The following is a 22022-nucleotide window of genomic DNA, read 5'->3' as shown; positions in this document are numbered from 1 at the left end:
CCACTCAAGCCACTTGCTCACACACACAGTTAATCATTTAAAAGCACTGATTCAGTGTACCTATTAAGGCACAGTTCTAGTACCGGGCATGCAGAAGCGAAATAAAAGACGACAAAAACCCTTCCCCAGGCAAGCGTACATTTCAATGAGAGGAGACACATCATGTACAAATATAAAAAGTCAGACAATCAGAGCGTTACAGAGAGAAGCAGAGAAGGGGCAGAGGGAGGGCTGTAAGTCTTGAAGAAAAGCTCAAAGGCCGAGGAACTGAGGAAGGAAGCCTTGTGGCCATCTGGGGGAAGGGCGGGCCGGGGGAGGGGCCAACAACTGTGAAATTCCAGGAGCATGTCTGGAATGTTCTAGAAAGAGCAAGGGGGGGGGTGTGCTGCAGGGCTGGGCAGAGTGAGCTGTGAGAAAAAAGCAGTAATTCCACTATGAAGCATCCTACAGAAATAATAGGATTGCTGTGCAAACATTTTATGCATCAAAGCAGATGAGCTCAATACACACAAACAATGGGGATGTGTTTAAATCATTTCTTTACCTGCAAATCATGGAACTTTCCAGTCAGGTAATGTAGGAGACATTTTGCCAAGTAAGTGGCAAATTGGTATGTATAAATAAGCAAGTCGATACACAAAGTTACATATTCTGGGAAACAGAAGTCTGAAAGCATATACACCAAAAGAGGTTTCTTCACGACAGGAAGTTCTCTCCTTTTTTCTCAAAATTTTAAAGAATGAATACATTATTAAATCTATAAATTTTTCTTTTAAAAAAGTAGTCTCTAAGCGATGTCTGGGTGGCTCAGTCAGTTAAGCATCTGCCTTTGACTCAGGTCATGATCCCAGGGAACTGGGGTCGAGTCCTGCATCGGGCTCTGTGCTCAGCGGGGGAGGTCAGCCTTTCCCTCTGCCTGCTGCACCCCCTTTTGTGCTCGCTCGCTCACTCTCTGTCAAATAAATAAATAAAATCTTTAAAGGAAAATCTTTAACAACAACAACAAAAAACCCCAGAAGTCCTAAAAAGTAGTAACACTTGTTCAAACAAGGAAATGCATTTAATTCAATCACTTTTCCCTGAGTCTCCAAGTTGCCGGCCCCTGGTTCATTGAGGGTAAGAAGATGATGAAATAGGTCCAGCTGTCCCCTGGCTCCAGGAGCCACTGAGAAGGACATGCACACGGTGCGGGAACAGGGACTCCGGGATGGAGGCCGACCTGGAGACCTGGGACAGAAACCTGGGAAGACACACCACCGCACCACTGAAGAACACAACCCCACAGCGAGAGGTCCACCCCAGAGCATGTTCACAGCACGCGGTGTAGACGCAGGAGGCATGTCCACACCACACGGGTGAGGAAGCAGGACCACAAACGTCAGGGCGCAGGCGGAGCCCCGGGAACCAGTCTGTTGACTCCTGAGCCGGGCTTCCCAACGTCCCCTCAATGCCACTCACCGTGAGTCTGCGCACAGGCTCACAGGCAAGAAGGCAAAAGACACTCGCACCTGACTAAAGCCCTTCCTTTTACCCATGCTGTTTGCTAAAGAGCTACACCCCACACCCCACACCCACCCCCCGAAGTCTGCCGGCTCCCTCACTTCCCCAGCTGACGTTCAATCAAGTCCCCCCGGTGCAGATCTTTAAAACACACACATTCATTTCCAACTGAATTCTTCTGTGTTTACATTCATAGAAAAATGCAGAGACAAAAGAACCATGGAAAATTTTTAAAAAGGGTGAAAATAAATAATCAAGTTAGTATAAACCTGAGCTATGCCAACTTCCTCATCTTTTAGAATAAAAACCAACGCTGAAATGCACTTAACATCAATAGGTGACACTATGACACCTGATACACTTCTTTGTCACAAAATATTAATCTGAATCATAACCATAATGCTAGGAGGTGTGGACGTGTCCCCAGGAGGCAGTCCACCATCATGAAAGTATCAGCCAACGGCAAAGCCATGGCAAGCATCCTGAACGAGACTGAGGCATAAGTGCAAGGAGAGAGGCTGTTTCCAAACACTGGAAAATTTTCAGATATAAAACAATGACCCAAACAGTTTTACACCCCCAATTCTTTACAATCAAAAGAGAATTTTTGTTCAAGAATCAATCAGAAAGCCAGAAATGAGAACAGACTTCCAAATCCAGTAACAGGATGGACGCTCTCGGAAGGGGATGGCATATAGTAATAATAAAAACAATTGCATAGCTCAAAAGAGAAGAAAATCTCCAGATTCCAAAAAAGCCACGAGGGCCACAAAGGCAGAGCTGACCCTTCCGGTGAACGCTCGGAGCTCACACAGGGTAGAAAACAGCCATGGACTGGAGAGAGCAGAGCCACAGGGGCTGAGACGATCACAAAACGCCTGGTCCCCGTCCGATGCCTGGTCTGCGACAACAGGACAATAGAACCAGACAGACTCAGGAGAGAAGGGGCAGACACAGCTGTTCCCAGCCCAGGGCTCCGAGTAAGTGGAGAAGAAAGGAGTGCCATGCTCCACCAAGCCAGAGGCCCATGTGGGCATGCTGTACCATTTTACAATTTTGTACAGCACAAGCTGAGATATTAACATGACATTCATTCATTCATTCATTCCTTGAATATCCAGGGACACCTCCATGTACCAGGCACTGTTTTAGGTGATGGGGATACAGAAGTGAGTAAAACTGGTTTTTAAAATCCTTACTTTCTGGTGGGGGAGATAAAGATAATAATAAATAAATACTTCCAGGACTTGTAAAAATCCTACAACACTGGGTAGGCCCTAACACCACGCTAGATGGAAGGAAGTACTTTGCTCTAAGGATTCTGGAACTCCCACAGAAATCACCACCACCACTGAAAACCAGTTCACAGTGGAAAATCACAACCCATATAACGGAACAAACGAACATGAGCGTCAAAAAGGGGTTTAAAACAAAATAACCGACTAGGGATAACGAGGGTCAACAGCAGCGAGCCCCCAAATCCCAGACTTCAATGTCCTACCATGCTTCACACACACGCACACGCATGTACACACACATGCACACACACACACACAAGATGACAAAGCCTCAATCTCACAATGATATTTTGATGAACCTTCTAGAAAATTATGGAACAAACAGAAATGTAATATGTATTTTATGTAATATTTAACGGTTGAACAGTTAGTTTACCTAATAGAATACTGACAATACATTTGAAAGCACAGCTAAAGCAGGTAATTCTGGGGGCACCTCGGTGGCTCAGTGGGTTAAGCAACTGCCTTCAGCTCAGGTCAAGATCTTAGGGTCCTGGGATCGAGTCCCACATCGGGCTCCCCGCTCAGCGGCGACCCTCTTCTCCCCCTGCTTGCCACTCCCCTTGCTCTCCCTCTGTCAAATAGATACATAAAATCTTCCAAAAAACGCAGATAATTCTGTAAATATGTACACATTCCCAAAATTGTCTCAAACAGAAGTGGTAACCATGACTAAACTTAATCACTCAAGGAAATAAATTCATAATCAACAGAACACAAACTAGAACACCAGCCAAATGGTTTTATAAGCTAGTTTTACAAAACCTTCGAGAGTCAGATTGTCCATATCCTACACACACTGCTCTGGGGGGACCTGCCTTACAAAGGCGGCTGGATAGGACATAAGCATGCAAAAACCAGTGGTACTCCATTATACTGGCCACAGTCATTACAAAAAAACAAATGAATTTTTTTAAAAAAACAAAAACGTATTCACAACAGCAAGCAAAATGTACCTTGGAAAAATTCTAGCAGAAGACTGAAAGTTATAAAAAGATAATATAGTGAAATGTCAATTTGTTTCAATTAATTAAGTCCAACACACTGTCAATTAAAATCCAATGGGACTTTTAATAGCATCTTCCAAACTGATTCTTATAAAATCCAAATTGTAAAAATACCCTGCCAAAAGCAACCAAGATAATTTTGAAAAGGAAGAAAAAGTGGAGGGATTCACCTGATGGATATCGAGACATAAAGGAAAAAGTATTTATGCGAGATGGACAAACAGACCAGCAAAGCAGAGTAAGAACAGATAAAAGGTCCTCACCCCTTACGGGACTCCCTGTCTGCCAGTGGTGGCTTTACAGATCAGAGAGGAAATCACGGACTATTCAATTCATGATGCTGAGACAACGGGTGAATCTGAAAATCCAATTCAACTTCAGAGAAAATATAAAATTGTTTTCTTTCCTCATGCCATGCAAAACTTCACTCCAAGCACATTAAAAAGAGCTAAATACAGAAAATGAAACCTCAAGATTTGTAAAGAAAACACAGAGGAACATCAGTAAAGAAAGATTTCTAAAGACATATAAACAAATCATAATGGAAAAGGCTGGTAGTATCTGACATTACAATTTCATATTTCAATATAACATAAAATACCATGAGAAGTGAAGCAACATGCCACAGGCTAGACTCTGACACGTGGTGAGTGTAAGGCAAAGAAAGCATTCATATTCAAATATAAATACTTCCATAATCAACAGAGGAAGGGCAAAAAGTATAATCAACAATGGGAACGAAATACAAATTGCCAACAAGCCAACGAGGAACTTCTCCACCGGGCCAGCGATTAGGGACGTCAAAGCGAAACAAGGAGACCCATTTCACAGCCGTCGGAAGGGCCATGTTCAAGCCCAACACACTCAGGATAGTGAGGAGGATGCGAAACGTGAGCCCCAGCAGCCATCCCACAGCTGGATGCATCCTCAGAGAGACCGCTCCCACTCGGGCACATGTACGCAGAGGCACTTCTGAATGTCATTCACAACACAGAAACCAGGAACAACCTGCAGAGGCCCTCACTGGTTTCAAGCATCACGGTCTGCTCACACAACAGGCAAAATGAATGAATCATCGATATGCACCAACGTGGAGAAATATCTATAGGACGCTACAGGGCGAGGGTCACATAGAAAGAGGCGTGGCGTCCTACTGTGTGCACGTGTTGAAAAGATCTGCTGTCAAGCAGTGAGAGCCTCCAAGTCATGCTGTGGGAGCACAACAGGTTTAGGAAGGTGGGTATGGTCATGGGCGGACAGGATGGGGGACGCTGAAGTCATGGCGGACAGGAAGGGTGGGAAGGGTCGAGCACAGAACATAGGCAGGACTTCAATTCATTCAACGCTCAACACACACTGCCCAAGAGCCGCTGGGGATGAGCACAGAACCGGAGAAAAATCTCAGCTCTCCGGATCTTTCGCTGCAGCGGAGAGACACACACGGAACAGGACTAAGAAGTAAAATCTACATGACTTGCATCTGACATGCTAAGAAGTTCTGTGCAGCGAGGCCATACAGGGAAGGAGGTGACATATGTTGGGGGGGGGGATCTGTAATTGATACTCAACAAGAGAGCGAAGGAAGACCGCCCCGGGGAAGACGGCACCTCCACTGAGACTGAGGGAGGAGGAGGGAGATGGACGCATAAGGGGACCGAGTGTCACGTCCCGGGAAAGACAAGGCCTGCGGTGGAGGGCATCTTAGGAAATGAGGCAGACAGGGAACGAGGGGGAGCCGGAGGCTGGGACTGTGACCTGCGTTTGCCACTGAGTGAGGCAGCAGGCTCTGGACCAAAGGGACATCTTAAAACACGGGCATCTTAACGGGTACATTGTAACAGCACCAGCCAACCATCAGGCTCGAGGGTAGTCCTGGAGAGATCTGACTGTGGCCTGGACCAGGGTGATTGTGATGACACACAGTCAGATCCCCAAAATACCAACGGGATTCACCGACGAACAGACACTGAGTGGGAGCAACAGACAGTCAGAGGTGACCCAGTCTTCTTTACTCTATAACACCTCATTTAGTTTTTTAAAAATCCAAATCAGGAGCGCCTAGGTGGCTCAGTGGGTTAAAGCCTCTGCCTTCAGCTCAGGTCATGATCCCAGGGTCCTGGGATCAAGTCCCACATCGGGCTCTCTGCTCAGCACGGAGCCTGCTTTCCATCCTCTCTCTCTGCCTGCCTCTCTGCCTACTTGTGATCTTTGTCTGTCAAATGAATGAATAAAATCCTTAAAAAATAATAATAAATAAATAAATAAATAAAATAAAATAAAAACCCAAATCAAATGTGGCCAAACGCCAGCACCTGCTTTAGGAGTGTGGGTATTTGTTTTCTGTCCCCTCTGGTAGGTCTGAAAGATAGCAGATCACCAAGTGGGGAAAGTTCATCAGTCAGTGTCCAGGCCTTTTCTTTAGGAAAAGACCGTACCAATGAGGGGTCGCTACTCTGCATCTCAGTAAGAATGGAAAACCCACCTTTACCTCTGAAGTCACGTTAACAATGGAAGCACCGATTACTAGCGGCCAAACAGCGGAGACAGGTGCTGGAATGAGCAGATCACTTCCAGCCCTTGCACACCCATTTGACAACAGACTTGCAACCAAAGGAAAGGCTTAATATTTCCTTCGAAATCTCCCTGGACGGGATGTTGGCCCCTCTCCTTCTACGCCTCATCCTTCACGTGACACGCCAACGAGGTTAAATCAAGTAGTTTAAAAACAGCAAGTCACGGCTGATAACCTATATACACTTTGGCTTAGCTGATTTATCTACTCGCTTGATTACCTTTTATAGTGCCTATAATACTGAATTGTCCTGCGCTGGTTTTAAGTGAATGGAGTAAAACTTCCAAGGTTCTGCCCTTTCCTTACCAGGAAAGCATTGGCTCTCCCAGAGACCTACTGAAACCTGCCTATAGGTTCTAGCTTACACACTCTCAGTCCTTAAAGTCGGGAGACAGATTATTTTTTTTAATTAAGAAATAAAGTCAAAAATATGTAGGTATGGGTCTATGTTCTTTGCAAATCTTCCCAGACCACCAGGTATCTCGTGTTTGATAGCTGCTTCCCACTGGGGAGCGAGTAGGCTATCTTTTGGGGACCAGGCAGTACATGGTAACTGTAAGCAGTGTTTCCATTTCTAACGGAAATCCAAACGATGTTAATATGTTCATGGAAAACATACACACAAGAAAACAGTGAAACTCACTTCTCAACATGTATAATAAATCCTACATACCCTATGTATAAAGCTCAGAATAACTTTTATAAGAAGAGCATCTATGTCTGTATGTTAATAAAGCAAAGAATGGTTTGAAAACATTCTACAGAAGGATCCCCAGCCCTGCTGTTGACACGTAACCCATGTGACAAACTACCTCATGAGGAAACCATAAAATCACCACCACAGAAACCTCCAGTAGCACCTCTTCATTTTACTTTGCTTTAATTACAAAAACAAATATATTTTACTGACGTGCATAACATATATATAAATATCCAACAAATACATTGCCACAAAATGATAGGAGCTCAGTAATTAAAGCCAAGACTCTGCTATAACCACAGGCACTTGAAAAGATTATTCCCTAGAACTGTAATTCTCCAACTATATTTTTCCAAATATCATGGAATGCAATTATCCAATAGGCGCACACATTTTCTAAGTAAGTATCCAAATTACACCAACATTATCTTTTCCAAAACATATTTCTAACATTTAAATTTCATAATAAATATATTTAAAATATAGACATTTGGTAAACATTTTGGTAAACATTTGGTAAACATTTTGGTAAACCAAAAATCTGGGAGACATTTAACTCCTGCCTAATGGGATAATCAAGCAGCCGAAATGCATACACGAATATTTTCCCCTTTTGTTCACCCAACTCATTTTTTCTTTAAATTCTTAAATATATCTTGTTACTACTTGGGAATTTAGAAAGTCCAACCACGCAGCATTTTGGGTATCTAGAAGTCTTTCTTCAACGACAGGGACCCCTCCGCACAAACGCTCTGATTCTATTAGCCAGCACAAGGTTAGAGATGGTCCACGGGACTTTCAAACACAGCAAGTGACCTGTCGCTAGATTCTGCAGCAGAAAAAGACTTCCCTGATCTGTTCCCAGGAGATCGTCACACTGGAAATGCTGTAGGACCATCAGAGAGGATTATAAAGATACCTAGACTCGTGTCACTGTTGGACTCTGCCGAGCACTCGCAGAGTCCCGTTGGTGTCTCATGTGACAGTCCTGAAAACTGAAAGGCAATCTGGCCAGAGTCGCCCATGAGGACCAACACAGAGGCACATGCAAGGCCTCAGGAACTGGGGTCTTCATCACAGGGCCACACAGACTTGGGAGGCCGACCCCTCGCTACTTACCAGCGCTGTGATGTGGCCTCAGGTGGGTCCCGGAAGCTCTCTGTGACGGAGCCCTGTCCCGAGGCCAGGCTCATTTTGAGGACAAAATGAGTTAGGCATGTTCAAGAGGGTAAACCATGGTCTCTAAAAGTTCACCACACTGTGACAAGCCCACGCTCTGTCACCGCAGCCCCCTAACAAGAAGGGTCAATGGCGGAGGTGGACACACTCAACAGGCATCCCCCAGTGGGGGTGAGCGTGGAGGACGGAGCGGGAGAGAAGCCCAGCGGAGCACAGGGCAGACCAGCGAGGCAGAGCAGCAGGAGAGGCTGCATCTGGGACGAGGCATCTGGAACCTCCCCCAGGATATTAGCCCCCCAACATGGTGAACGATACCCGTAATCCAGTCCCTGGCCAGCTGAGAAGGACAGCGCGGAACCCCCATATTATTTGTGGGTTGCTACTGGAATCCCGCCGTAAGTTTATTCTTCCAGGGAATCGCCTCCCCCTTTCCCTGCGATTATTCTACCATTCCCTCTGTGTTCCTTCCTGCCCGCTGTCCTTCCATCTGGCTGCTCTCTTCCGTCACCTCAGTCAGGGACAGCACACTACATGCGAACCCCAGGCGCAGTTCTTACCAACAGCAATGTGGTACGTGGTCCCAGTTTGAAATTAACTGCATGCAACCCGGCTCCTGACTGGATTATTTTTATGCGTTAGGGCATCAAATTGTTGGCTATCAGAAGAGTGACCGAGTTCTGGGGAAATTTTAAATTACTGGAAATGAAAATGTTAAGAAATGCTTCTTCAGCATATGGTTGGTTTGGTTGGTTGGTTTTTGCATAGCGTGGAGTCCAACGCGGGGCTCGAACTTACGACTCCAAGATCAGGACCTGAGCTGAGATCAAGAGTTGGATGCTCAACCCACAGAGCCACCAGGTGTCCCTTGTTGCATTTTTAAACCCACTTCTAGACACATTTAAGCGCTGAGCCAACCCTAATCACCTAGTGATGCTGTGTCCTCTGTCATGCACACGAGCAGCCCCACGCACGATAACCAAGAGGGAACCGGGGTGGACAGAAGCGGACTTCTCAAGAAGCCCAAAGTCACGCACCTCACCAGGGAGGGAGCTGGGACTGACTCCTGCGTCAAGCCACCTGAGAGACATACTCTTCTCACAATGTCAAAATAGTTTGCAACCTCAACTTCTGGAGATTAACAAAGCCACGCTTCAGTAACAGTAGGATGCCCCACCCACCCACCGCGAACCACCCAAACACTGCGTATTTTCACAGAATACGAACCTTTGGGAGGCGTGAGATTGACTCCATTTTTAAGGCACCATTGTACTGGTAAAATCCCCAAAGAATCCGCATGGCACAGCATCGAGAGATTACTGGGTTCTGCCCTTAGGTCGTCAATAGTCACTTGAAAAAAATGATTGTTAAAAACCTGCAAGAAAACACAGACCACAGAGCCAAGGATTAATTCCGTGGGATTTTCCTGAAAAGCTAGTATGAGATGCTGGCACCACTTCCAAAGGCCATAAATACATTTCATCAAAATGATTTCAGCACAAACCGACCCCTCAGTGTGTGTTATGAAATTGGTCCAGGTACGAACTGGTTGATAGGTGATCACCACGGCCATTTTAACGGCGAGAGAAGCGAATGAGTAGTACTCACATAAAACAGAGAAGGAAACAACACGGGAGGTCAACTGACGTCCAGGGCTGTGAGAAAACCAAACTTACACAGGGATACCAGGCCAAGCTTACGGCAACACCAAGACAGGCCCTGAAAGGTCAGTGGTTTCTTCTTGTCCACACCTGGGACCCACGCGCTCACACCAGATCACTGGAGAAGCTCCACTGTCGGGCTTGGGGACTTCTGGCTTCACCCTGCCTCCTAGCCCTGTGAACACCACAGGCTCCAGCCCAAGGTCACCCCGTGCACCCCCGCAGGCACATCCCTGCCTGACACCCCCCCAGCCTCAACACCCACTGCGCCAAAGCTCTTCCAAAACAGCAGTGTCTTTTGTCAAGGTGCCCCTGAAAGTCAATGCTGCTGGAACGTTTTCCTGACCACTCCGGTCCGAGTACAGGCCCCCAAGGCTTCACCCTGCATGTGCCCTCTGTCCCGGAGATCCTCATTCCTGCCTGGGGACTGATCCCAAATCGGTCTCCCCCCACGGATCCTCTGAGGGCAGTCTCCTCTCTTCAGTGAGGGAGCAGGAGCAAGACGTACCGATGGCAAGGGCAGAACGCAAAACCGAGATGGGCCCGGCACTTTTGTCAAGCACGATGGGGTTGAAGGATCTAGTATGTGAACCAGGCCAGGAAGAAAGACATCACTTTACGAGCTTGACAGACACAACCCAGTCTTTCTTACAAAATCCTAACACTTACTAAAAAAGCTAGGATTCCTGGCTCCTTCACTGACAAAATATCTTCCAGAAGCAGTCTGATTAAAAGCAAAGCGGCAGAGCGCACTCCCTTCTGTTCTTCTCGATGTTAATTCTGGTAAATGACTACTGTTGTGCTGCCCGAGGTCCGCCTTGGACAGTGGACTTGACAGAGCAAAGGACCCAACCTCACCTTCCCAGAGAGATCTTCCCTGCGGCCTGATTTAGAATCACATCCCACACGCTGGCCTGCCACCCTCCGCTAGTCCTTCCCCTGCTGCGTCTCTCTCCTTAGCACCGAACATGTCACCTTCTATATAGATTTACTGATTTTGTTTGTCTCTGCCCCCCCCATTAAAATAAAAGCTCTGTAAAAGCAAGGACTTTTGTCATTCCCAGTGTCCAGAGTAGTGCCTACAAAACCCAGTGGAGTGGGAGGTGCATGTGCACACACACACACACAGGCGGATAATTGAAGCATGGGATTCTGCTGGCTGAATCTCTTAGCACCACTGGACCCCATAAGGACGCACACTAAGGAATCTCCAAAACCTAGTAAAATGCATATTCATGTGTGCGCACTTCAAAATAAAAGCTCTATTAGTTTCTTCAAATCCATCAGGGTCATGGCGCACATGGTCCAAAAACATCGATCTGGTCCAGAACCTGCAGGTCTCAGAAAAAGACCCTACAGTTAACCAACCGGCCCAGGACTGTGCAGCTCAGAGCTAGGGACAGAAAGGGACAGAACCAAGACTGTTGATCTAAACAACGACAGATTTCACACACACAAATATGTCATCGTCACCATCATCAGTCAGTATCACACTGTTTTGGATCACCGGAAACTTAATCTATAATCGCACTGTATGGTGGGACATTTCATCCCGGACCTGCTACAGTCAACCGCTTTCTTGACTATTGGCTTCAATGTTATTTAATTCTTCCCAGGTGTGCCATGAAGAAAAGCCTTGAGGAAAATGAAAATGAGGTTTTCATTATGATGAGTAGTAACAGCGCAGCGTTATAGGCTCAAACATAATACTCTAAAACCTTTTCCAATGTTAGGAGGAATTGGTTTAATTATAAATAGTGACCATATCAGGAATATCCTGATATTTACTCTCTGTAGGGAGCCCTGAACATGGGGACGGGCCCATATGTGCTAAGGGGCCAGAGTGCACATTTCAATCCATGTGTCAATAACACAGGGCCAAGAGGAGAAGAAAAAGGGATGCTTGCCGGACAGAAAGACGGAGTGCGTGATCTTTGGTAAAAAGGCTACGAAAAACTAAAATGAAAAAGAAAATGTACCTTAAAAAAAAAACCAAGAGGGGCACCTGGGTAGCTCAGTGGGTTAAAGCCTCTGCCTTTAGCTCAGGTCATGATCCCGGAGTCCTGGGATCGAGCCCCGCATCGGGCTCTCTGCTTGGCGGGGGAGCCTGCTTCCTCCTCTCTCTCTGCCTGCCTCTCTGCCTACTTGTAATCTCTGTCTGTCAAATAAATAAATAAAATCTTAAAAAAAAAAATCAAGAGAAAATAGCCTCGCTGGCCCCATCCTCAATAAGACCTATTTAGAGAAAAAATTATTTATTGGGAAACCAAACTACTGTTAGTGGAACTCTATCCAACAAGATGAGGATCTCTGGGCTGCACCCAACCGTAAGGAGTGCGCCACATTCTAACACGATCGCTTACAACTATTTACAGGCATGAAAGTGTGAGTTCACTGCTGACAGCACTTAGCACATCTGTTGCTCTGTTTCCTTCACTGTAGAAACACCAGGTAAAGTGGACACCGTGGTCTCTTAGAATGAGGACCGGGTAATATCCTTCCAGGTAAACTGGCAGCTGACTTCAGTGTATCGGCCACAGCCGGAACAAAGGGAAAGCCTGGCCAGGCTTTAGCAAATACCACGCAACAGTTCTGGGGAAATGTGCACCTACCAGAATACACACTCAAGAACCCCAAAGGTCAATTTAAATAAAAAGGCTTTGAATACATGGTGTAGGACTGTGAGGACATAAATTGCAACCCTAAAACCGTCCTGCAAAATCTTAGTGAGTAATTTTCTCGGGCACGCAGTTATTCTTTAAATAGGTAACTGTACGAGTTACATCTAAGTAATTTATGTTCTAAAGAAAAAATGATTTGGAAAAAAGGAAAAAGGCATTTCATGATTCTAACCATTTCCCATACTCTGAAATACATGATCACCACTGTGTTTCTCAATTACCGATCATGAATTTAAAAAAGAGCATACAAATGACTCCCAGGCCCTCATCACTGTATTAACAAATCCAGTCTTCCTTGGTAAAAGAAATTAAAATGGAATTGACTTCTGGACCGTTAATTAAGTTCTCTTGCAAAAGGCCATTAACTAAAACACACACTGGGTAAGAACGCTGGGTTTCTCAGTTTCCCCGCCACCTGTTAGAGGACACTTAAGGTGGAACAGATACTGTAGGTGTGACTTCCCCAGGTGACTTCCTGCATGGCCAGGGGAAATGAAAATCAAAAAGACCATCAGACCGTCATAAAAATGACTTCACGTTAAAGGTAATCCCATTTCAAATTTGTGAAACGCAGAGGCGGGCTCTCCTTTTAGTGAAGGAAAGTCAACGGCAGAAAGGAAGCCGGATGTGGGGACACACACTGGAGACGGGACATGGGTCGGCATTTCCCAGATGCAGCTCGAACACACCGAGGCCGGTCAGCGGAAGAGGATCAAGTTACTACGGCAGTGATGACCACGTGTGACTGCCCGGCAGTTTGTGTTAACGAGAATGGGAACAAATGGACGCGTGGATGTGACCCTGGCCAACCACAGAAGGTGGCACACACTCGTGGTAGAGTTCACTGCTGTAAACTCAGCCGCGTACCTGCCCCTCCTTCCAAGTCACTCAAGGACACGTACATCAACAGTCCAATCCGTATTAACCCAATCCCTGCTTCAACAGGAGGCACATGACAACATCTGTGTGACAATGGGGGTGATTAGGACAGCGTGGCCTGGGGAGAATGCGCTCCGGCTGGTGTGCCGTGCCGTTCAGCCCCGATGTGCTGTTCCCTGCGCCGCGCCGCAGTCCACCCCTATGCCGGCACATTCCATCTGGCCCACGGTGAGCAGATCGGCTGGAGACAGTGTTGAGGAGCAAGGGAGGGAGCTCACCTTGGTCACTGATGCAGGACAGATATGAAAGGGCTCGCTCAAATTCACTGTTTCCAGCTTCATCCCAACTGTGAAGAAATGGCTTCGCAGATCGGCATGATCCTGCGGGGAAAAGGACAGAGATGCTGAAAGCTGACGGTATTGTAAATTAACTCGGGCGCTGTGTGGACGCTTTCCTTAGACATTTTATTGGGGAACTGAAGTCGGATTGAAATAATTAACCCTCCCCGTTATAAATTTCTCATTATTGCAAGATAATGCGAATTTAATTATTTTCTGCGGGCTCCACTGCTTCTCCGGGGGAAGACAACACGGTTTTGCGGTCAGGGTTAAATTCACGTTATGCAAGAAAAATCCACGAGGCCCTGCTTTGGTCTTCTTAGGTGCTCTACGTGAACCACAGCAGAGTAATAGAGGCAAGCAGTGATATGAAACACACAGCAGGTGCACCCTCAGGAAACGTGGCCTCTTGCTCCTGGAGCTACGTCGCAGGGCTTTAGAGAGACCCTGTGGCTGACACAGCTCGTCCCTGTCTCCTGTGCCCAAGAACGTACAGCTTATCAGTTACCAGCAGTAAGTGGCCAGTCTTAGGAATGCGTGCACAGAACGGTCCAACCCAGCCATGCACACCATCAGAACCCGACTCCCGCTGAATAAAGATGCACAAAGCCCCACTTTAATAGGCATCTGGCAGATTCATAACCGACTCACAGCAGCCCTGTGTGTGCCCGACAGAGCCTTCCTGCCAACTCAAGAAAACAAATTTCAGTATTCATGTTCCCTATCCGACCGCAGGGGAGGCTGGCCGGACTCTGGATAACAGGATTCATTTTGCGGAGATGGAGGTCATCGTGGAACTCACAGCCTGGATAAATGCTAGTGAATAAAATCAACGTATTTGCAGCCCGTCCCTGAGGGCATTAACAGCTGCAAATAAATCCTGCTGTTTCTAAACACATCCGTTGGCCGGGAAGTATGCAAGGACCGAGGGATCTACTACTACTTTCTTTCATCTGCAAATCTAAAGTAGATTTTTAAATAATTCAATGATGTCATTCTACACGCGTGACTCTGAGGATCATCACACGGAGTCCTGTGGGGCTGGGACGGCTCCCCTAGCCAGAGCCAGTCGGGGCACAGAAGACCTGCTTACGAAACTCCCCATCCCTTCACTGTGTCACTGGCTTCAGACACCCACAGAACCACAAGGACCCTTCTCATGTCGCCACAGTCGTCCACCAAGGGATCAGCAACCCAGTGGGTGCACAATAAATCCTGGGTCTGACTGAAGTGAAGGGTGCCGCCACGTGCGGGGACGGGGTGAGGTGGGTGACAGCCAAGAAGGGATGTGTTCGGTGCGCAACGACCTATGACAAAAAACTCACGGAGAGAGCTAGCCCATTCTCAATCTTTACGGATTCCTTAAGAACGTAACAGCTAACACTTGACAAAAGTCATAAGCATAGGACGCAAAGCACAAGGAAATATTCTTAAAGGCAAGAGATGATTTTATTGTCTTATACTTAATACAATGGGTTTTTTAAGATTTTATTTATTTGAGAAAGAGCCAGCGAGCACAAGCAGAATGGGGAGGGGGTCAGGCAGGGGCAGAGGGAGAAGCAGATGCCCCACTGAGCAGGGAGCCCGACACCAGGCTCGATCCCAGGACCCCAAGACCATGACCTGAACCAAAGGCAGACGCTTCACTGACCGAGCTACCCAGGTGCCATGACAGTGTTGATTTTTACCGGTGGCTGGGAAGCTGGCTTAGGGAAAAAAACAAAAAAAAATCAAAGAAGCAGTAGAGAGAATTAATGCATATTAACACAGTGTTAAGCACAATGCCAAGACAGGGCCAGAAACCACAGGGGATGAGACAAAAGCAGTAAACTTGAACCAAAAAGCACGAGGTGACACCTCAATGAAAAGACGGAACATTACAGTTCCTGTCAGACACCAGCACCCCCAGTATCTCACCAGCAGCGGGAACTGAGGCATATGAATTGGTTACGCAGATAAATACTTTTCCATTTCTAATTCCCCTTAGGAAAGAAGGAGTTACTCCCAAACCATAATGTAAACTTTGCCTCAATACAGTCAACAAGTTGAAGTAGTCATTGTTCGCCTGCCTGACAGGACAGAAATGTCCTCAGGTACTAAGGACCCACGTGTAACTCCAGCCCAGCCTTGGGCGACGCGGCTGTTAGGGACGCCGACCTCCCACACAGTCGAGAATCTGCACGTAACTTTGGACTTCCCCAAAAGTTACGAGTCTACCACTGACCAGAAAAGCCTTACTGGTCCCATAAACAGTCGATTACCACATATTTTATAAGTTGTCTGAATGATATACCATATTCTTAAAACAGAGTACCCTAGAGACGACGTTAGTAAGAAATTCACAGCGAGAACACATTTCCAGCACTCGACTGTATCGAGCAAACAAAATCTGCGTGTAGCTGGAGTTCACATCCACGCGGTTCTGGGGTCCACTGTACGATGAACGGCCCGGACGAAGGCAAGGTTTTCACAGAAGTTCTGCTTCTCTGTGCGATCAGACGTCCCTCCTCGCCGCCGTGCTCCCTCTCATGACTCACACCTGCAAGGCTAAACACTTCTGAGACGCGGCTCGCCAATCTCAGGAAAGGTGTAGCTTCTGGCCGCCTCTGCCCACGGCACTCTCCTTGCAACGTTGGACCCTTACCTGGCTTTGCTTCTCCTCTGTGTTTCCACCATCTGGGGTTCCTGACCACATTCCGGGCTTCAGATCTACCCACCGTCTTCAGCCCCTCACAATTTCAGCTCTGGGCCCGCTCTCTGCCTGAGATACCTCTGTTCCTGCCTTTGCTCTGAGCGGAGCCAGCCTTCCGAGCAGGGCTGACGCAGGGCGGCCAGACCCTCTCTACAGCCCAGGATCTCAGTTTGACCTTGACCACTGACCTGAAGTCCTTGGCCATCTTCACTCCCCTCCTGGATCAATGCTCCAAGCCCTCCCCGATCTCTCCAACACAGATCCCAGGCTTGTGTTGAAAACTCTGCGGCAACAGGAGCTCTCCGCTACTAGACATCCCTTCACAGCTGCCTTATCTCATTCACAGTTGTGGGGTAGGACCAGGCACTGGCTGCTTCCCTTAGAAATAGAGCATCAAGGCTTAGGGCAACAATTTGCTCCTCAGATAACCTCCTTCCAGAGCTGCAGCTGGCGTTACAAGTGTTTACCATTGAGGATTTCAGTGTATTCGGCATCAGACTCCATCGCTAGGTAAAGTGGGCATCATTTCATGCAGAAATCACACAGCTTCCTCCCTCCTTCCTGGAGGGGTCCACGGGCTTGTCTGTCGACCACCGAGTGTCTCTATCTCTCTGCTCATCCATAAAACATATCATTCACGTCAAAATCATACAAAGACATATGTGAGATGAAAATAAAGTACTAATGACATTATTATTTTTTAAAAATTTAAATGGTGTTGATGGTATGTTATCTCAGTGACCGTAAAATATTTTTAAGCAATTGAAGGTGGCGCCTGGGTGGCTCCGTCGGCTCAGCATCTGCCTTCAGCTCAGGTCACGGTCCCAGGGTCCTGGGATCGAGTCCCGTGTCGGGCTGCCTGCTCCATGGGGGTTTGCTTCTCCCTCTCCCTCTGCCCCTCCAACCTGGTCCTGCATGTTCTTTCTCTCTCTCTCAAACACATAAATAAGATCTTTTTTTTTTTTACAAGAATTTTTAAGCAATTTAAGGCTAATGCTCAGTGAGCAAAGGTTCACAAAGGAGTCTTCTCCTTGTTAATCACGGCTCAGATTTCCTACATGTTAAACTACTGCTACCAGCTTTCTATCACTTGCAAGCACACGGACCTCTGCCTTGAGGAGATGCATCTGTTTTTGTTCCAAACCATGTGACAATTTTTCAACCCTATAGTGTTTAATATACCGAAAAAGGAAGCCAGACATAATGCGAGGTAGCTGCACCCAAACACAGGCGTTTCTATTCCAGTCTCGAATAATGCACATCCACGCAGAAGAGCCCCTTAAACACAAAGTCTCCATTCCGGAGACAAGCCCAGCAACTGTGCGACACAGGCCTGCACCCCCGTTCCCACCTTCCCCTTTCTTAAAGTCACTGTTTAATCAGTACGTTAAAATAAAAGAAAAAAGAAAAAAGAACAATCCTGCAATGACCACCCGTGTCAAAGCCAAGTCAACACAATGAAATTTTTTAAAATCCAGGAGAAAAGATGAACTCAAGATGATCTTGAGTTCAATTATGACGGTCCATCGGCTGCTCCAGTGTTTCTGTCCAGAAGGGTATCCGCTCAGAGGGCTGGCCAGGGAAACTTCCAGCTGGCCCCTGGAGATCTCGAAACAAACAGGATAGACAGCCCACATGTTTGGGGCAATACTTCCCAGCCAGAGCTGAACTCTCTCGTTCGTGTTCCCCAGTCATCCTATAAAGACCCCAACATGTATTTACTGGAGTGAGCTAAAGAAACGTCCAAAACGAGATGACTTCTCAATATTCATTCCAATTCCATATTCTATGGTTCAGTCAATAAGCATGCATTAAACACCACCAACGTACCACACACATACACACACATAGAGTACTATGTGACGCAGAGCACACACGCGTGCGCACGCACACACACACGCACACACGACATTATCAGAGGAGGAAGGAGAAAAACAAAGAAGAGCTATCGAAGATCCAGCCTTAAAGAAATTCCAGAAGGAACGGGTTTACCACAGCCTATAAAAATCACTACTGCCACAACGATGGCGACCCGAGCATTTACAGGAGTGAATCCTGATTTGAAACAGGAAAGCACAAGACTTGGAAGGGTTAAAGAAAAGATTATGGGAAAGTGGCTTCATAAATTTAGCTCTGGAGGCTGGGTCTTAAAATACCGGGTTTAGGCATGTAAGTCTGATCAAAAAAGGCAAAGGGAGTCATTGACATTCTTAAAAAATAGAGTTTTTTATGATAATTAAAGAATTCGATGCCAGTAAATTTTAAATAAGACAACGCACAGACCTTCTGAGCTCTCTCTGTGCATATAAGGACATTTATATTCGTATATGAGGACATGTATAGACACTCTCATTGAAAAACAAATGTAATCACCCCCTCAAGACCATTTACTTTGGGCTGTGAATGCAGTCAGAGTACACGCGTTCATTTACGCAAACACAGCTAATCATTCTCGATGTTAAAAAACAGAGTTCCTGGCCCTTGAAGATGATTCGCAAAACTGATTATCTACTGAGAGATAAGAGAAAATCCACTCTGGTTTGAATGATGCATTCCTGCCTTTGCAAAGCTCTAGGGCATCATTCACACCTCACAATTATTGGATCAAGAATGATGTTATTCCTGAAATCAGGAGGGATTACTAAATCCTCAGTGCGTTCACAAACACGCCTGTCCCACTCAAGAAATACTGTTTATTTAAATGTCCGGGAGTCCAGTTAAATTGCTTACAGAAAAACTTTCGTTTAACAAAGACGGGCTATGTCCTTCCCATCTACACCCGTTGCTACACATTTTACTTTTGCCCTGGAGTGGTTTTATATTGATCAGAAGTAAAACGCCATTCATTTTGCTGGAGGACTGTCTTACCAGCCTACCTTAATAATCGCTCTTCAGGGAACCTTATTTTCGGTGGAAGGACACTGTAAAAGAGATTATGTGTACATCAACTTCTGTTCTCCATCAGCTTTGTTCTTTCCAGAACCCAGGAGCTCCTGCCCTCGCCCGTGACCACTCAGGCACTCTGCACTGAGAATAACTTGGTTTGGCGTGTGATGTCGAACACAGCACACTGCAAATACCTGTGAGTGCTTTCTTGTATTACCACCTTTCCCTCACAGCAGACTATGGGGGAGTGTCCATCTTACAGCAAGGAAACTAAGACACAGAGAGGTTAACTTATCCAAGCAAGGACACAGAGCTCACCAGAGAAGCCAGATCCAAACCCAAGTGGTCTGACCACATCCATGCTTAGCTTCGGCGTACAGACCAGACTAGGAAGCAAAAGCCATAAAGGATCTTTTATTTATCCATCGTTCATCAGTAAACAAACAAATAAAACTTTCATAGCTTATGGACTCCTAAAATTTTATCTCACAGATAGGTATTGCCAGGTTAAAAAGTAACAGGTATTAATACTAATCATTCACTTGACCTCCAAATTTCTGCTGTTAATTCCTAATACTTTTCTAATGGCATGTTAAAAAAAAAAAAAAAGCATCAGAGAATTGCGACACTAAAAATTATGCCCAGCATGTCCATACACGGTCTTCATCAAAAATCAACAACTGATTATGACTGCTTTCGCGTGTTCTTGAAGCCAACGAAGATTTAAGAACTGTGTGTGGCAAAATGACTACCGTGCCCTGTAAGCAGGCTATGCTTCATCGATACCCATCTCCTCACATTATCAACGTTAACGCAGACAGGTTAATCTGATAAACGTGGTTCAGCCAGTCCATGCTCCCGGCTGCAAAGGGCACACGCATCTCAACCCATCAGGAGTATTTTAAATGCCACGGGTCACACATTAATGTACACGGAATGAGGAGCAAGCCGGGGATGTAGTCCTGGCGCAGAGAAGCTTGAAATTTACTTAGAAAACAAGCAAGGAGAGATAAGTACAAACTGTCAGGCTAGAAAAGGAAGTATGGACGAACCATGGTGTCTCTGGCTGTTCGGCTTCCCAGCCCCCCTGATGTCTCATTCTACTTCACTCGAGAGGCAGAGGTCAAGGAGATTGGACGACCTCGGGGCATCCCCCCTGCCTGTTGCAGGGGTCCACCCCGGTCACCCACCACGGCCCACACCAGCCCCTGCTGCGGTCCCTGCCTTGGAAGGGACTGCCGTGCCTGGAAAAGGTTCCAGCGGCTTCTGGAAGAATCAAACCCAGCTACTGAAGAAACACCAGTGCACAGAGCGGTCTCCCTGTTAGTCATCCGGGAGGAAGCAGCACGCCAAACATCTCCGGCAGAGTGAGAAAGCTTCAGGGTGAGCAGCGAAGCCCTTTATAAAACAGACAAGCGGCCCTGAGTATTAATCTCCAGGAGATGAAGCAGAGACCGAGCAGGACACAGCAGACAGAGGGGACGGGAAAGACGGAATGCTCCACCGTTTGCGGTGCCCCTTGTGGGCCACATTCCTCCTTGAGCCCGACTCATCTCTCTGCATTTACTTTCGGGGCTGGTGGAGCAGCAGGTTATGCCCTCAAAACGTGCTGTGTGGCCATCACCGACTCCTAAAATAGCTGATGCTCCTTCCCACCCTGCCTCACTGGAGAAACACACCTCGCCTGACAGGACTGTGTAAGCATGGGACCCCGGGGGGAATGGGTTCAAGCTAATTAACACAATCCAATTAAAGTGCACTTGGTGAGGATTTCAGTGTGAGAAAAGCAGTGCTCCCCCCTTCCCCTGTGGAAACCAGACTCCTAACCCAAGCTCCACCATCAAACGCTACAGAACATTTTCTGGGGTGGTTTGGGGGGGGGCATACGAGCCTTGACCTTTAATTCTTCGTCTTCTCCTTTTTGCTTATGTTGATCTGAAATAAAACGGGCAAAAAAACAGATAGGTATTTGCCAATTTGCCTCCCCACCGCATTTTTTTAAGCACCAAAACCTCTTTTTTTTTTTTTTTTTTTTTTAAAGTAGGCTCCACGCTCAGCTTGGAGCCCAATGGAGGCTCACGCTCACCACCCCAAGATCGAGACCTGAGCTGAGATCAAGCGTCGGACGCTTCACTGAGCCCCCCAGGCGCCCAGAGCACCCCCATCTCTTACTGTCTCAACAGAGATACTGCACGGTGTAATTTTACTCAGTTCCAGCAAGGCACTTTTTTGGTCCACAGGGCACTCAAACATCGCACAGGCATCGTTTCAAAGGCCTCAATTAATTTACATAATTTCTAAGAATAGGCTTCAGAGAAGTCAAAGGAAAGTTTTAATTAGTATTACATTCAAATTGATATATAATGAACTATATGCTTTAATGCCTTTACTCCTATCAGCATGAGATGTGCTAAAAAAAAATAAAAAATCTGGTGTAATCTATCATATTGTTCCTCTTTTTGTTCTACCCGAGATCTAGTGCTCATACGTTCACTAGAAAATTACTCTCATTATCTTAGTTTCATCTAAAAACGGACATGAAGATGCCAGCATTTATTAAATCAATAGCATTATTACGTTTTAATTCCACTGCCCTGAATTAAATTTAGCCAATGAAATATTTATAACGAAA

At 46.4% G+C, this 22022-nt stretch overlaps 1 protein-coding gene across 5 annotated transcripts in view; it reads right to left on the bottom strand.

Annotated features, from left to right (window-relative positions):
* The window catches only part of SFMBT2 (Scm like with four mbt domains 2), a 229218-nt gene that overhangs the window by 72496 nt on the left and 134700 nt on the right, over window positions 1–22022 (bottom strand). For all 5 annotated transcript variants that reach the window (XM_045072350.1, XM_045072351.1, XM_004757948.3 and 2 more), the window contains 2 exons: window positions 13753–13854; window positions 9481–9628 (listed from right to left, as the gene is read on the bottom strand). In XM_045072350.1, coding sequence (XP_044928285.1) covers window positions 9481–9628; window positions 13753–13854 — 250 coding nt within the window. The remainder of the gene's footprint in view (window positions 1–9480; window positions 9629–13752; window positions 13855–22022) is intronic.

This window comes from Mustela putorius, unplaced genomic scaffold (assembly GCF_011764305.1).
Source record: "Mustela putorius furo isolate JIRA1106 unplaced genomic scaffold, ASM1176430v1.1 tig00004033_pilon_pilon_pilon, whole genome shotgun sequence".
In the NCBI taxonomy this organism is placed as follows: Eukaryota; Metazoa; Chordata; class Mammalia; order Carnivora; family Mustelidae; genus Mustela; species Mustela putorius.
Note: the sequence above shows the minus strand (reverse complement) of the source record. Positions and strands in the feature narration are given on the sequence as shown.